The 16200-nt window shown below is 40.9% G+C and overlaps 1 protein-coding gene across 2 annotated transcripts; it reads left to right on the forward strand.

Annotated features, from left to right (window-relative positions):
* The first annotated feature begins 441 nt into the window (after positions 1 to 441).
* Positions 442 to 15914, forward strand: LOC122563599 (dnaJ homolog subfamily C member 5-like). Of its 2 annotated transcripts, none has more exons than XM_043717528.2 (5): positions 442 to 591; positions 5617 to 5731; positions 7272 to 7485; positions 10876 to 10999; positions 15194 to 15914. In XM_043717528.2, exons 2-5 carry the CDS (start codon positions 5625 to 5627, stop codon positions 15289 to 15291), a joined length of 543 nt encoding a protein of 180 aa, XP_043573463.1. In that variant the 5' UTR covers positions 442 to 591; positions 5617 to 5624; the 3' UTR covers positions 15292 to 15914. The 2 variants fall into 2 exon arrangements, with proteins under 2 accessions (XP_043573463.1, XP_043573464.1); XM_043717529.2 differs by having other exon boundaries at positions 465 to 591; positions 5507 to 5731.
* The last annotated feature ends 286 nt before the right edge of the window (positions 15915 to 16200 follow it).

Here is a 16200-nt window from a genome sequence, read left to right on the forward strand (position 1 = left end):
ATCACATGGATACTGATTACGTGTGTGGATCCATGGCTTCTTAATGGATTTCAAAGCCAACTGCGATCAATTGTCCACCGCTACTACTCCAAGGGTTGAGGGCTGTTGTTGTGCAGAGCTAATACCCCAACTTCTGTGTGAGAAGATCTGGGTGCAAGTTCCACCTGGTCCAGAGATGTGTCATAACACGTCTGACAATGTCAAATAAAAATATGTACACCAATGAGTTCAATTGAATTAACTATATACAGGTCAGGAATTGAGGTTGATGCTGCGTTGGGTTTAGCTCAATTCCACACTGTGTGGCGCATGTAAGCATAGCCACTATAGGTAGTTGAAATTGTTTTTCTCAATGGATCTGACAGCATAGCAGTTGCTATAGCATCTCATAGTCAGGAGGGTGTGTCTTATGCTCCTACTCCAAAAGGCAGATTCTCTTTTGATTTGTTACTGATCACAAGACTTGTTACATGTACAGAACAGACCTTCAATAGCAGATTTCAGGAAGTATTTGCACAAGGTTTCTTGTCAAGTCATACTCTCGCTAGTGGAATTATTACCTGCAGATATTGGATCCAAACAAAGACTGAGGTAAGGAAACAACTCTGAAAATTCAGAACAGCCCCAATGAGAACTCTCAGCTACTCCTCCTGTGCAGGTGCACTGAGCTGCAGCTGCTTTGTGGGCCATCGGCCTGTGTTTGTTGCAAAATTAACAGATAAGGCACGAACCTGACAATTTAGAAAATTTAGACAATGAAGGGATAATTCTGGAGCAAGGGAGAGAGGGCAAAGGTGGGTAAGTGACCGGAGTTGGAGAGTAGTGGAAAAGAAGAGATGTTGCAGAGAGAAGGAGAGAGAGAGCAAGGAAGCAGAAGGAAAGAGGAAGAAAGGGAGTGGCAGACTGGAAGAGTGGAGAAGAATGAGGGGCAAGGTCAGGAAGGAAGGGAGAGGGGTAAGAGTGGAGGAAAAAGGGTGTATGCAGATGGAGATGCAGTGGGATAGAGGAACACCACCAGCGGAGCTGAGTGAGACAGCTGTGGAGTATTTAAGGGAATTATGTGTAGAAACAGAATGTGGAAATGCAGAGGAAGAGGTTTGGGAGAGGAAGGACAGGAGAGAGAAAGCAGAGGAATGGGATAAAACCTTAACAGTTCATGTTTCCACACCATAAACCTATATTGGAAAAAATACAGATCACTGTTTAGTTAAGATGATTTTTAACATCAGCATTTAAATGTTAGAAATTATAAACTATACAAACCATTTAGGTGAAATTGGCAAGGATTGCACGACAGTGCACTGGATGTGGTACGACAGGATGGACATCTTACCTGTAGTTCTGTATCAACTGCCATTATCGTTGCTTCCTCCCTATGCTGTCTAAGGATGACTTCTGTTTTTGGTGCTGCGCCTCCCCCCCTCCAAAAATTATGTAAATTTTTGCTATAAATTCTGTGTTAGGATTGAGCCCTCCACTATCACCTGATGAAGGAGCGTCGCTCTGAAAGCTAGTGTGCTTACAATTAAACCAGTTGGACTATAACCTGGTGTTGTGTGATTTTTAACTTTGTACACCCCAGTCCAACACCAGCATCTCCAAGTCTTCCAGCAGAGAGCATCGAAAAGACTTCAGGAAAAAAAAATACCCTGTTTGCTTTCAATTGCCAGTCCAAGGGAATAGGATCAGGTTCAATTATACTCACCACCTGGAAATGCGCCACTTGGGATACTGTTAGAAATCTCCACTTCAATCATTGATAATCACCATTGCTGCGCTGTGTAGGAGATTCTGGCCCAATAGTTTATAGGCAGAAATATAAAATGCATTATACAGCATCATTCACAACATCAAACTTCTCAAAGCACTTTATACCCATAATATAGTTTTTGAAGTGTAGTCAGTGTCAAAATGTAGAAAAAGCAGCAGCCATTTTGTGTACAGCAAGCTCACAGAAATTGCAAAGTGATAATGGTATGATTTATCTTAGCTGATGTTGATTTAGGGATATGTACTGGCCAGGAGAACATTACTATTCAAAATAGCACAATGGAATCTTTTGCTTCTACCTGGGAGGGCAGATGAGGCCTTAGATAACATCTAATCTAAAAGGCAGCATTTTTAATAGGGTATTCCCTCAGTATTAGCATAGGAGTTTCAGTCTGGATTATGTCCTAAATCCTGGAAAATTATTTTATCACATTTTTCATAATTTAAGTAGAAAACTGGAAATACTACAAAAGCATCTAAAGCTTTTATAAAGGACTATAGCCTATTTATTCAAATGTTTAAGTATCTGCAATCTGTATACAAAGATTGATTAATGATGAACAATAGTGAAGGATTTTGAAAATTTGAACAAGTGATTTTACAACCATAAAGGTGGATAAATAAATCCCTGCGACCTGATCAGGTGTCCACAAGAATTCTGTGGGAAGCTAGAGAAGTGATTACTGAGCACCTTGCTAAGATATTTGTATCATCAATAGCCACAGGTAAGGTGCCGGAAGACTGGAGGTTGGCTTACATGGTGCCACTATTTCAGAAAGGTGGTAAGAAAAAGGCAGGGAACTATAGACTGGTGAGTCTGACATCAGTGATGGGCAAGTTGTTGGAGGGAATCCTGAGGGATAGGATTTGCATGTATTAGGAAAGGCAAGGTCTGATTAGCGACTGTCAACATGGCTTTGTGAGTGGGATATCATGTCTCACAAACTTGATTGAGTTTTTTGAAGAAGTAGTAAAGAGGATTGATGAGGGCAGAGCATTAGACTTGATCTATATGGAGTTCAGTAAGGCGTTCGACAAGGTTTCTCATGGTAGACTGGTTAGCAAGGTTAGATCACACAGGGAGAACTAACTATTTAGATACAGAACTGGCTCAAAGGTCGAAGACTGAGGGTAGTGGTGGAGGTTTACTTTTCAAATTGGAGGCCTGTGACCAGCGGAGTGGCACAAAGAACAGTGCTGGGTCCACTGCTTTGCATTATTTATATAAATGATTTGAATGAGAACACAGGAGGTATGGTGAGTAAGTTTGCAGATGACACCAAAATTGGAGGTGGAGTGGACAGTGAAGGTTACTTCAGATTACAACGGGATCTTGATCAGATGGGCCAATGGACCAATGAGTGGCAGATGGAGTTTAATTTAGATAAATGTGAGGTGCTGCATTTTGGAAATGGCAAATCAGGGCAGGATTTATACACTTAATGGTAAGGTCCTGGGGAGTGTTGCTGAACAAACAGACCTTGGAGTACAGGTTCATAGTTCCTTGAAAGTAGAGTCGCACATAGATAGGATAGTGAAGAAGGCATTTGGTATGCTTACTTGTATTGGTCAGTGCTTTGAGTATTGGAGTTGGGAGGTCATGTTGCAGCTCTATGAGACCTTGGTTAGGCCAGTATTGAAATACAATGTGCAATTCTAGTCTCGCTGCTATATGACGGATGTTGTGAAACTTGAAAGGGTTTAGAAAAGATTTACGAGGATTCACCAGGGTTGGAGGGTTTGAGCTATATAGAGGGTGCTATATGACGGATGTTGTGAAACTTGAAAGGGTTTAGAAAAGATTTACGAGGATTCACCAGGGTTGGAGGGTTTGAGGCTGAATAGACTGGTGCAATTTTTCCTGGAGCATTGGAGGCTGAGGGGTGATCTTATGGAGGTTTATTATATCATGAGGGGCATGGATTGGGTAAATAGACAGGGTCTTTTCCCAGGGCGAGGGAGTCCAGAAATAGAGGGTGGTTTAAAGTGAGAGGAGAAACATTTAAAAGGGATCTAAGGGGCAACTTTTTCACACAGAGGGTGGTATGTATATGGAAGGAGCTGCCAGAGGATATAGTGGAGGCTAGTACAATTACAACATTTAAAAGACATCTGGATGGGTATATGAATAGGAAGGGCTCAGAGGAATATAGGCCAAGTGCTGGCGAATGGGACGAGATTTATTTAGGATATCTGGTTGGACCAAAGGGACTGTTTCCGTGCTGTATATCTCTATGACTCTATGACTCTAAGTAACTTCTAAAACAATTTTAGACCGCCAAGGAGTAATTTTGAGTTTGTTAGACATTGTGAAACAGGCAATAAAGAATTGGTCTATCCTTTCTACACCTTTTACAACTTATAGCTACATTAAACGTGCAGAGGATGCTGAAGATGAGGACTCTGAGAAAGGAATGTGGGAGTGAGTGAGACTGGGGAATTGGAGGAGAGGGAAGCTAGAGAATGGAGAGAAAAGGTCATCTATTTTAAATACTAACTGTTTCTCTCTGCTTCCTGACCGACTGAGAATTTTCAGAATTTTCTGTTTTTATTTGGGAAATTATGGGGACTGGAGAATGGATGATGATATGTTCTGAAGTAAACAGGCAGGAGGCTAGAAGAACACAGCAAGCTAGGCAGCATCAGGCGTTGGAGAGGTCAACGCTTTGGGTGTAACCCTTCTTCAGGAGCAAAGCCTAGATCAATGTGATTTCTTTGTATGAGAAATCCCAGAAGGGCAGCACAGTGGCTCAGTGGTTAGTACTGCTACCTCACAGCACCAGGGTCCTAGGTTCAATTCCATCCTCGGGTGACTGTCTCTGTGGAGTTTGCACATTCTCCCCATGTCTGCGTGAGTTTCCTCCCACAGTCCAAAGATGTGCAGGCCAGGTGAATTGGCCATGCTAAATTGCCCATAGTTAGATGCATTAGTCAGAGGGGGGGTGGGTTGCTCTTTGGAGGATCGGTGTGGACTTGTTGGGCCGAAGGGCCTGATTCCACACTATAGGGAATCTAATCTAATGTGATTCAGGACTGCCTTTGGAGGAGAACTTAAATTTAGCCCATACAAAACTTTACATATTTAATTATACAAGATATTTTCTGAGGAGCAGAAAATAGCAGCAGCTCCTGAAGCAGCAAAATGATGAGTGGGAGTGTCACTAAAAAAGAAGCAGCCAGGGACCATTCTGCCAGTAAAAAGGAGGATTTTCACTGGAAAGATGTAGAAGGAAGTTTCATGGCAGTGATTGTAATTGCTGCTGCACTGGTGCTATTGCCCTTAGGTTGGATTCAACAACCACAATCTTTTCTAGATTAGAGTGGTGCTGGAAAAGCCACAGCAGTTCAGGCAGCATCCGAGGAGCAGGAAAATCGATGTTTCGGGCAAAAGCCCTTCATTAGGAATGAAGGGCTTTTGGCCGAAATGTCGATTTTCCTGCTCCTCAGATGCTGCCTGAACTGCTATGCTTTTCCAGCACCACTCAAATCTAGAATCTAGTTTCCAACATCTGCAGTCCTTGTTTTTACCACACTCTTTTCCCATCTTCCAACAATACATATCCAGCAAAGTTACAGTGGTAGGAAACAGAAGGAAATTCAGAATCATTCAGGCTCTGGCTGTCAGATTTTCTTTAAAGCTGTGCATTAGAAGTTGAGACAAAGACAGGTGCCTGTGCTCTTGTAAATTGTAGATTAGGGCATCTAAGGATTATGAACATTTGCTCTTGGTATGCAGGCAGACAGCAGCAACTGTGACACGTGCGTCACCCTTCACAGAAGTCCTTCAGATGGTTGGGACTTTGACAACCAACTGTTAACCATCTCATTGTCTTCACTTTCTAAAAGAAGCTATAATGGCCAACAGACGTGAGCGAGCAAATTCAACAAGTGGCGAAACTCTCTACAGGATTCTACATTTGCCAAGAAAATCTACTCCAGAAGAGGTTAAAGCAGCATACAGGTAGAGACACGGCAATGAAATTTGGCTTTTAAGGTCCTTGAGCCTGTTCTGTCTTTAAATTGTATCATAATTGATCTGTGTCTTCCCTCCATTTTCCAGCATTGCCCCATTTTCTTTGATACTCATATCCAACATCCCACTGAAAAGTGTAAACTCCAGTCCCTGCTTTCACCCTCTCAAAGGGTCCAGGTCTAATTTTGATATTGTGCCTACTGGATCCTTTGGTTCAGTTTGTGCCAGTCATCATTTTCTTGCTACTATTTGTATCTACTCCTGCCAACAGATCTGCTAACATGGTGTGCCACACTCACCTGGCCTGTGCCATGTTCACACATTCATTGCAACCAGTCCATGACACTCAATGATATTTAGACTGACCCCTCTTTCTGAAGCCCTCTACTTTGACCTCTCAAAGAGACCTTGGTAGGACATGGCTGAAATCCTGACAAGTTGACTTGTTTTGAATGTCTTGCATCTTCTTGCTCTTACAATTTCAATTACCTTCTCATTTATTCTTGTGTGTAATTTTTAGCATAAATCTTAGCATCCACATATCAAAAACTTCTATTTTCTTCTTTGGAATTTCAGTATTGTCTGAGGCACACAGATAAGTGGGTAGAATGTGGCACCTTATGAGTTTTATGAGATTAGTCTTGTTAAATTAGACACTGATAGTTTCACTATTGGGTGACTTGGTAAACCATTCATTCATTAATTAATTACAGGCTGAGTATCTGGGATGAGCTGAATATCTGTTTGATTCTAGCCCACGCTGCATGGCAGATTCACCAGCTAATTGAAATTAACAACAACCTGCATTTATAAGACACCTTTAACATTGTTAAACATCGTAAGGCACTTCACAGCAGCGCTTATCAAACAAATTTTGACAGTCATGTAAAGACATGTTAAGACAAGTGATCAAAAAACTTGTCAAGAAATTAGCTGTTAAGGAGCATCTTACAGAAGGAAAGAGAGGTAAAGAGGCCACAAGGTTTACGGAGGGAATTTCAGAGTTTAGGTTCGAGGCAGCTGAAAGAATAGTAGAGCAGTGATGCACATGAGCCCAGAATTGGAGGTGTGCAGAAATCTTGGAATATTATAAAGGTAAAAATCATACAACACCAGGTTATAGTCCAACAGGTTTATTTGGAAGCACTAGCTTTCAGAGTGCTGCTCCTTCATCAGGTGGTTGTGGAGCAGAATCATAAGACACAGAATTTATAGCAAGTTACAAAGGTAGGAAGTGGATGAAGCTATGGAGAGATTTGAAGAGAAAGATGCAGAATATTTAAATTGCGGTATAGACAGACAGTGAACCAATGTAGATCAGGAAGTAGCGGATGTTGAGTGATGGGGCTTGGTATAAATTCGGGTGAATTCGAGCAGCAGGGTTTTTATGAGTTCAGATTTATGGAGGGAGAAAGATGGGAGGCCATCCAGAAGAACTATTTCCAAAAAGAATATTTTAAGAAGGATAATTGCTGCCTCTATCGGTTGTTTTTGATTGCTATTGATTCTGTGTCTGATTGTAATGTAGAAAGCTGGCACTAAGATATCACCCAGATAAAAATCTGGATGACCCTACAGCTGCTGAACTGTTCAAAGAAATAAACAGAGCCAATACCATACTCTCTGATGAAAAGAAGAAGCGTATCTATGACTCATATGGCTCAGTCGGGCTGCAAATGGCCTCAATGCTTGGGGAGGATGGGGAAAACATCCTCGCCTCAAAGAATAACTGCTGCATAAAGGTGAGCTGTGTTACTCCACCCTCACACTTCCATTACTCCCCCCTTACACTTGCATTACTGGTCCCATGACACATCAATCCCACCTTTGCTCAACCTTCCCATTCAATTTTGATGATCTGATGATTCTCGACTGGCAGCCTATGCAATCTCTCCTATCCAAAATCTCCAAGATATTTTTGTAAGGATTGAATAAAAGTGTCCAAAACAAATTAAAGTAATACACCATTTTATGATAATGTTCCTCCACGTACATGTTTTCCTCACACATTTTGCTCTCTGTGTCCGGGAGATTCAACTTGAATTCCTACCGGTTGATACCTGAGACCATGGCTATGTTTGTTTTGGCCACAATGCTATGCTTTCACATGAGATGAATGACAATCATGTTCCCAATTGTGTCTCTCCCCTCCCCTTCTCTTTCCTGAATTAGTTACCAATCCATGGCCACTGGATGCTTTCCAGCACTTTAGTCAAGTTGCTGTATTCTATATGTGGATTGATAGTTTATTCAAACATGTATGATCACAGCCTAACATAATCCTGTCCTCCCCGTTGTATTGGTGGAATAATCTCTAAGCCTTCTTCTGTTTATTTTCAACCTTAAATCCTCTATCCTACACGCTCTTTGTCCCTCACTTAGGTTTCATGGAACCTTGGCTCCATGATAGCACATCCACCTTCAGATAATAGGGAATCCAGACTAACTTCTTATGCAATGCTGAGGGAATAGAGTCATAGAGTCATACAGCATGGAAACAGACACTTTGGTCCAACTCATCCATGCCATCCAAGTTTCGCAAACTCAACCCATCGTATTTGCCTGCATTTGGCACATATCCCTCTAAACATTTCCTATTCATGTACCTATCTAAATGTTTTTAAAATGATGTAACTATAGCTGCATCTACCACTTCCTCTGGCAGTTCATTTCACATATGAACCACTCACTGTGTGAAAATGTTGCCCCTCAGGTCCCTTTTAAATTTGCCTCCTCTCACCTAAAGTGCCCTCTAGTTTGAACTTCCCAACTCAACAGAAAGGACATTTGATTTATCTATGCCCCTCAAGATTTTGTAAAGTTATGAAAGCTCGCCCCTCAACCTCCTATGTTCCAGTCAAAAAAGTCCCAGTCTATCATTAGAATGCCTACAGTATGGAAACAGGCCATTTGGCCCCTCGAGTCTGAACCAACCCTCTGAAGATCATCCCACCCAAACCCAACCCCCTACCCTGTCCCTGTAACCCTGCATTTTCTATGGTTAACCTACCCAACCTAAACAAGGCAATTTAGCATGGCCAATCCACGTAACTGCACATCTTTGGACTGTGGGAGGAAACTGGAGCACCTGAAGGAAGCCCACGTAGACACGGGGAGAATATGCAATCTCCACACAGACAGTCAGCCACAAGTGGAATCAAACCCAGGTCCCTAATGCTGTGAGGCAGTAGTGCTAACCACTGAGCCACCATTCCACCCTCATCCTTATAACTGAAACCTCCCAGTCTCATAACCTTGTACATCCTTTCTGTGGATCTCCAATTTAATAATGTTCTTCCTATACCAGGGGAACCAAAACTGTACACAGTATTTCAAAAGTGGCCTCACAATGTCCTGTACAACTGAAACATTATGTTCCAACTCCTGTACTTAATGGTCTGAGCAATGAAGGCAAGCATGCCAAATGTCTTCTTTACCACCCTGTCTACCTGTGTTGCAATTTTCAATGAACTTGAATACTTGAACCCCTATGTCTCTCAGTTCAACAACACCACCCAGGGCCTACTATTAAATGTGTAAGCTCTGCCCTTGATTGTCTTACCAAAATCTATCTCCCAATCCCCAACCTATTGGTCCAATTGATCAAGCTCTTGTTGTCCTATTATATAAATGTCAGCCCTTCTGGTTCCACCAGAGCTACAGCAGATCTCCTGGAGAATTGCCTGATATTTTCCTTGCAGCCGATAAAAGTTAAATGAAAACTTAAATAACTAACAACTTTATAACACAAAAATTAGATGAAAATATTTTAGAAATAAATCATGGCTTTTGATGCACTTTTTGTTTATATTTTTAAGTTAACTATGGTGGGAGCAAATTTAGTAATAACTTTCAAAAGAGAATTGGATAAATACTTGGAATGGAATTTTTTCGGCATTGTGGGAAAGGAAAGGGCAGTGTGGCTAATTGGATGCAATGTGAGTTGAATGGCCTCTTCCCAGGGAATATTATTCTCAGACTCTGTATAGGGATGGGTCTTCTTTCGCAAATTAGTCTTCAAAATGAGTGGCTTAGTGGTTAGCACTACAGCCTCACAGCACCAGAGACCCAGGTTCGATTGCAGCCTTGAGCGACTGTCTGTGTGGAGTTTGCACATTCTCCCCGTGTCTGCATGGGTTTCCTCCCACAGTCCAAAGATGTGCAGGTCTGGTAAATTGCCCATAGTGTTAGTAGGTCTGGGTGGGTTACTCTTCGGAGGGTTGGTGTGGACTTGTTGGGCTGAACAGCCTGTTTCCACACTGTAGGGAATCTAATCTAATCTAAAATAACAGTATTTATAACATTACAGGTCAATATGAACAGGTTTATACACTGTAATTTAATAACTATTCTTGGCATTAATTAAGTACAGCTAAACCTCACAAATTCACAGGAGAGTCCATGTACATTAACAGTTTCAAGTTCAAAGTTGATCAGACCTCAAATTAATTCTGATTTCTCTTCCCTTGCACCCAATCTTGTATGTCCTTTTCTATTTTCATTATGTTTCAGCATTTCTTTAATCTTTTTTCATTCCCTTACCAATAAACTTACTGATTGCACATCCTGATTCATGTGTCCATCAAATTTTATGCAGGAGGCAGTTACTAAAATATCAGAGGCCGTCGAAGCGTTAGTCAGGATGTTATCTGTTCATCACTTTGGACTATTTTACTTTGCCTGCAAATGTTCACACCCAATCAATACAGCTCTTTCCCACCACTTCTATCCAACTATTTGAAAATGTCAAAAATCTCCTGGAACCACCTGAAATAAGATAGGGAGCCATCACGATGCTATGTCATCTATACTGCAGCTGTTAATTTCTCGAGGATTTGTTGCAAGTTATAGGACTCGTTTCCAACAAAGGATTGATCAAACTTTAATGAGATCAGACAAAAGTTGTTGGATAGTTTAAGTAAAGAAATGAATGCAAAATGGAAGTTGTTGGCAGTGCTTTAAGTCAGAGGACTTGAACACATCTGATCCAATGCTGGCTTTGCAGTTCACGCCCTTACCACTGGGACTCAGGTCCTTGGGTTTAGAGGCAGGATGATTGTAATGTCTGGTCTCATTGTCGGTTAGTTGTTTTTTTTCCCAATTGTGTACTGAAAGCTTTGTTTCTCTTACAGTTTTTGGCCTATTTCTGTACGATCATCACTTGCTGTTGCTGCTGTTTGTGTTGTTGTTTCTGCTGTGGCAAGTGTTTACCAAAGGCTGATCAAACCAATGAGAGCTCTGGAGACATTCCCACAGGTGAGGAACACATGGTAATTAAGGTGCATGTTAAACATCCATCAGACCCATTTGAAAATACTAACTCCTGTATTTATCCTTCTGATTTTCATCCTACCCTTCTAAAGGTGTTGATTCCTGCTGGGGTGCAGTGCATTTTTCCAGCAGGAGACCATGAGCCCCTCACACTTGTTCCACATTTCATTAGATCACTGCTGATCTGTGTCATAATCCCATTACTTGTTTGCCTATCATCCTCTACTCACCAAAAATCTATTAATCTTCACCTTTAAAGCTCCAATTTTCTCACCAGCATAGTCACGAGAAAATGTGAAGAGAGCTGAATTGGTTCTCCTCTTTCCAACCTTGCTTGTTGGTCTACTAACTCGATTTTCTCTCTCCACCCTTCAGGCTCTCTGCCTGTATTCCTGATGAAGGGCTTTTGCCCGAAATGTCGATTTTACTGCTCCTTGGATGCTGCCTGAACTGCTGTGCTTTTCCAGCACCATTCTAATCTAGACTCTAGTTTCCAGCACCTACAGTCATTGGTTTTACCTCTCCACAGATGCTGCCAGACCTGTTGAGCTTTTCAAGCAATTTCTGAGTTTGTTTCTGATTTCCAGCATCCTCAGTTCTTTAGTTTTTTAAGTTCTTTACAACATGAACTTTTAACTTCATTTTCTCAATTAAAATGCAGTTAATTTTTTTCACCAGAAACAAAATGGAGCCAATTACAAAGATGTTCTTGAGTGAAAGGAAGTGCAGTTTTACTGTTTGCTAATGCAAAAGCATAATAGACTTGGGATTGTCTCCTCTGTTACCAGACCATTAATAAGTTCACTCTCCAAGTAAACTTTGACTACTGGCTCCTCTAGGATGCTGGAAGTTAACTTGTTTCCAGGTTGAACTTTTCATAAGTTACCTTATCCTGATCTATGAAAACATTGACATTAAATGTGGTCATCTCAACATTTCAGTGTTACAGATTGAAGAAATTTTTTTTATAAATTTATTTAAAATAGACTTTGAAGGAACAATTTAATTTCCCCAATCCAGTTCTTTCATAGTCAGTAGTACTATTCCAGACATTGAGCTCCTAATTTCATTACGGCCGAATAAGGCAGGGTAAAATGTTTCCCCTCTTTTGTTTAGATTAGATTAGATTACTCACAGTGTGGAAACAGGCCTTTCAGCCCAACAAATCCACACTGACCTTCCGAAGAGCAACCCACCCAGACCCATTCCCCTACATTTACCCTTTCACCTAACACTACGGGCAATTTAGCATGGCCAATTCACCTAACCTGCACATTTTTGGACTGTGGGAGGAAAGCGGAGCACCTGGAGGAAAGCCACACAGACACAGGGAGAATGTACAAACTCCACACAGACAGTTGCCTGAGGCGGGAATTGAACCCAGATCTCTGGCGCTGTGAGACAGTAGTGCTAACCACTGTGCCACTGTGTCGCCCATTATCAATCTGCCAGTTGGTTGCAGCAAAGATTTATGTTCTTTTTAGCATGTGAGTATAGCTATTCTCCAATTACTGTAAGCAATAAGGAGGCAATTAAAAAGCTTTCTTGAGTGAAAGGAAAAGCTATTATGTACTAACCACAAGAAAAACAATAGTTGACACACACACAAACACACACACACATATATATCAGTTGAAAAGTTAAAAGGAAATAGGGTCCAGTACAAAGGAAGGTAAAATAATATACAATTTGAAGTCTTTAGGGAGTGTTTGAGGTGTAAAGTTTTAAATTGCACTATGGTTGACTATTAGTATCTGGGACCATCAATAATAATGAATGATGTAGTTATCCTTTGAGTTCTCAGTGTCCTGATATTTATCTCCAATCAAGGTGCTTTGTCCTCCTGAAAGAAAGCATCAATAGCCTCTGTTCAGTGCTGCATCCTTAGTTTCATCTCTTCTCTCTGTCAAAACAACTCCTTGGAAGCTTGTCTGTTGCGGAAGATATGTTCTCAGGCTTATTAATTGTAGGTGAGGTGTCATGTGAACATTTTCAAAAAGTATGAATTAGACTAGAAAATGGAGGCCTTTTTAAACACTTTCTCAAGGGGCTTGCTGGCTGGTTTCATTGCTCTTAGAAAAACATGTTAATTTCAGCTTGTCTCTCCCTTGTTTAATCTATATTGGTTTCATGAAACTTAGCTAACCATTTGATTGCCGTGGTCATTTAAAGCCTGTGTTTTTGTTGCCTTTTTAAAAAAATAATTTCAACCCATGAAAGTCCCAGCTATTAATAGGACAATGGAATTAGAAAATTAATAGTCCATATTTATGCCACCATGACAGCACTCCTTACCTTCTGGGCAGACAATTCCATATTTCCACTATCCTTTGTTTTTTAACATCACCACTAAATGGTCTATTGCAGCTAAATGTGACATGGTCATATCCATTCTCCAAGCACCTCTGCTTTCACTACTGATGCACAGTGGTAACAGTATACAGTACATTACCTACAAGATGCACTGTGGCAATTCACCAAGGGTCCCTCAACAGAATTTTCCAAACTGGGACTTCTGCTACCTAGAAGGGCACATGGGAAAACCACCACCTGCATGTTCCCTTCCAAGCCACACACTATTCTGACTTAGAACTACAGGGGGCCCCCGATTTACTAATGTGATCACATACGGGGTGTAATGTTAAAGATCTGATATCTGAAAATTTCCTGTACTTACGAATGGTGACTTAATATTGTCCTGCATTGCGTTTAGAGTTGTTTACAAATCGACTTGTTAATGGACTCAAGAAGTCATAACATGGGGACCGCCTGTATATTGCCATTCATGCACTGTCACAGTCAATCTCCTGAACTCCTTTCCTAACGGCGGTGTGGATTCATTTGGGCCTAAATGGACTGCCGTGATTCAAGAAAGCAACTCACCACTACTTTCTTTTGAGCAATTAGGGGTGAGCAGCAAATGTCGGGCTAGCCAGTGATGCCCACATCTCATGAACAAGTAAAATAAACAGTGACTAAGCTATGGTTAGACGCAGGATCTTACATTTCCCTAGTCTACAGGTCTCTAGACTACAGATTAATGACTCTTTGATTTGATTTAATTTGATTTGTTGTCACTTGTACCGAGACAGAGTGAAAAAAATTGCTTTGCCTGCTAACCGGACAAATAATACCTTACCTAAGTACATCAGAGTAATAGAACAAATAGGAATGAGTTTCATTGGGAGAGTTACTGGAGGAGTAGGGTTGAGATGGTTTGGGTACAGGAGGAATGGGATTCAATGGGAGGGTTAGAATACTGGAAGAATAGAGTTCATTGGGAGGTAAAAGATCCAAGAGGAATGAGTTTTGATAGGTGCGTTAGAGTACTGAAGGAATGGGGTTTGAGTGGAGAGGTAAGAAACTGGAGGAATGGTTTTATTGGGCTACTGATGCGACAAGTTTTAATCAGAGCTGGATAAACGAAGAAAGGATTTCTATGGGCAGTTAAGGTACTGAAGGGATGATGTTCAATGCAAGGGTTAGGACACGCGAGAGACGGGGCCTGATTGCAGTGTTTTAATACTGGAGAGGCAGATAGTTGTTAATGAGCACTAAAGGTAGGATATTCAAAGAGAAAATGTAGACAATTTTGTCGGCAGTGTTGTAGATTCTAATGGAGAACCGAGGTAGCGAAATGATTATTGGGAGTTTGTATGTCACAGGAATTGGCCTTGATGAGACAAATGGTCTTTCCTTCTTGCTTATTTTTCTGTCAGTGTAATTTTAGCCAATTCCCCAGCTGAGGTGAGCTAATTTAGCAAAAAGAAGATATTGAACCAACAACAATCCAGCCTCTGAGGATTAGTGCTGCACAGATGGTAGCATTAAACACTTGCACAGTACAAATTCCTAGCAGAAGGAAAGAAAGACTTGCATTAAATAGCACCTTTCACACCTCTGGATGACCCAAAGAACTTCACACCTAATGAAATACTTACAAAGTGTAGTCACTGTTCAAAATGAAAAGGGATCAGCTTCGTGGCACTGAGGTTTAACATATTAATCAACACTCCCTTATTACTGCATTGTAAGGATCAGCTTTGGATGTTGTGCACAAGCTTATGAGGAACGAGTTGAGCCCACAACCTCTGCAACAAGAGGAAAGTACTATCCACTGAGCAATCCTTATAGTTTTAACACATTTATCTTGAATTTTATATCTATTTTCTTTTTCAGATGAATCAAATCCTATCTTGGATCAGCCATACACCATATATAGTGAAAACAGTCCATTAAACCAGGAGTGTGATAGCAGCTACAACGCAGTTAAATAAGGAGAAATGAGACATTTGCTATCGGTGGATATTACAGCCCAGTTCAACTTATTGAAGATTAGTAGAACTTTTGAAATAAGTCATTATTTTCAAATGTTTACGACACAGAAGGGAGTTTATTCACTGCACATTCTATTTGCCTTTCTGTTTACTACTGAATTATATGTGAAAAGGTATAAACATGCTCCCTCTGCCAAGTAAACCTTGTACTTTAACCTTCCTTGAAGAAACAAAACATGAGCAAAATTTAGGAAAAGTATATCTGTGGGAATTTCCTTCCCAATTCCTCAGGTTAATCAAACAAATTCCAGGGGATATGATTAAACATGCTGCACCATTAAAAAAAACCTCCTTAATTCTCCCAAAATATCACCTAAAACTTACAGCACAAAAACAAGCCATTTGGCTCAATTGATCTATGCCAGCATTAATGCTCAATTCCATTCCAATAGCCTCTTCCCAATCTGGCCTTATCAATATACTCCGTCATCTCTCATGTATACATTAAGCTTCATGCATCAATGTTCTCTGTCTTATCCACTCCACCAGATAGGGAGTTGGACATTCTCACCATTCTCCCTATAGAAAAGAGTGAAAATATAAAGTTGTTAGGCGGTAATCTACTTAAGCTTGAATGGATTTTTTTTTAAAATGGCAATAGACGGTGTTATGTCTCACTTCCCCTAAAAGTGGCAGAGCCAATATAGGTTCATGATCCGCATCCCTTTTCCGTCAGTCAATCAATCTCAAACTCCATTATTGTTCTCATGAGTGTAGCATCAAAGAACAATGAAGGTCTTGGATTGGAGAAGGTCATCAGGATGCTCCCAAGTGTCACACACTTCCTATAGCACATTATCCTTCCTACCCTTCAATACCCATGTGCCAAAAATGTGCCACTACCCCTTT

The sequence above is a fragment of the Chiloscyllium plagiosum genome, unplaced genomic scaffold (genome assembly GCF_037043375.1).
Source record: "Chiloscyllium plagiosum isolate Xiang-an unplaced genomic scaffold, Cpla_swu_hap1 HiC_scaffold_30, whole genome shotgun sequence".
In the NCBI taxonomy this organism is placed as follows: Eukaryota; Metazoa; Chordata; class Chondrichthyes; order Orectolobiformes; family Hemiscylliidae; genus Chiloscyllium; species Chiloscyllium plagiosum.

Coding starts and splice junctions, on each gene's coding strand:
- LOC122563599 (XM_043717528.2), top strand. CDS start 5,625: ATGGCCAACAGACGTGAGCGAGCAAATTCAACAAGTGGCGAAACTCTC. Junction 5,732..7,271: donor GAGGTTAAAGCAGCATACAG/GTAGAGACACGG, acceptor ATTGTAATGTAG/AAAGCTGGCACTAAGATATC. Junction 11,000..15,193: donor CTCTGGAGACATTCCCACAG/GTGAGGAACACA, acceptor TTTCTTTTTCAG/ATGAATCAAATCCTATCTTG.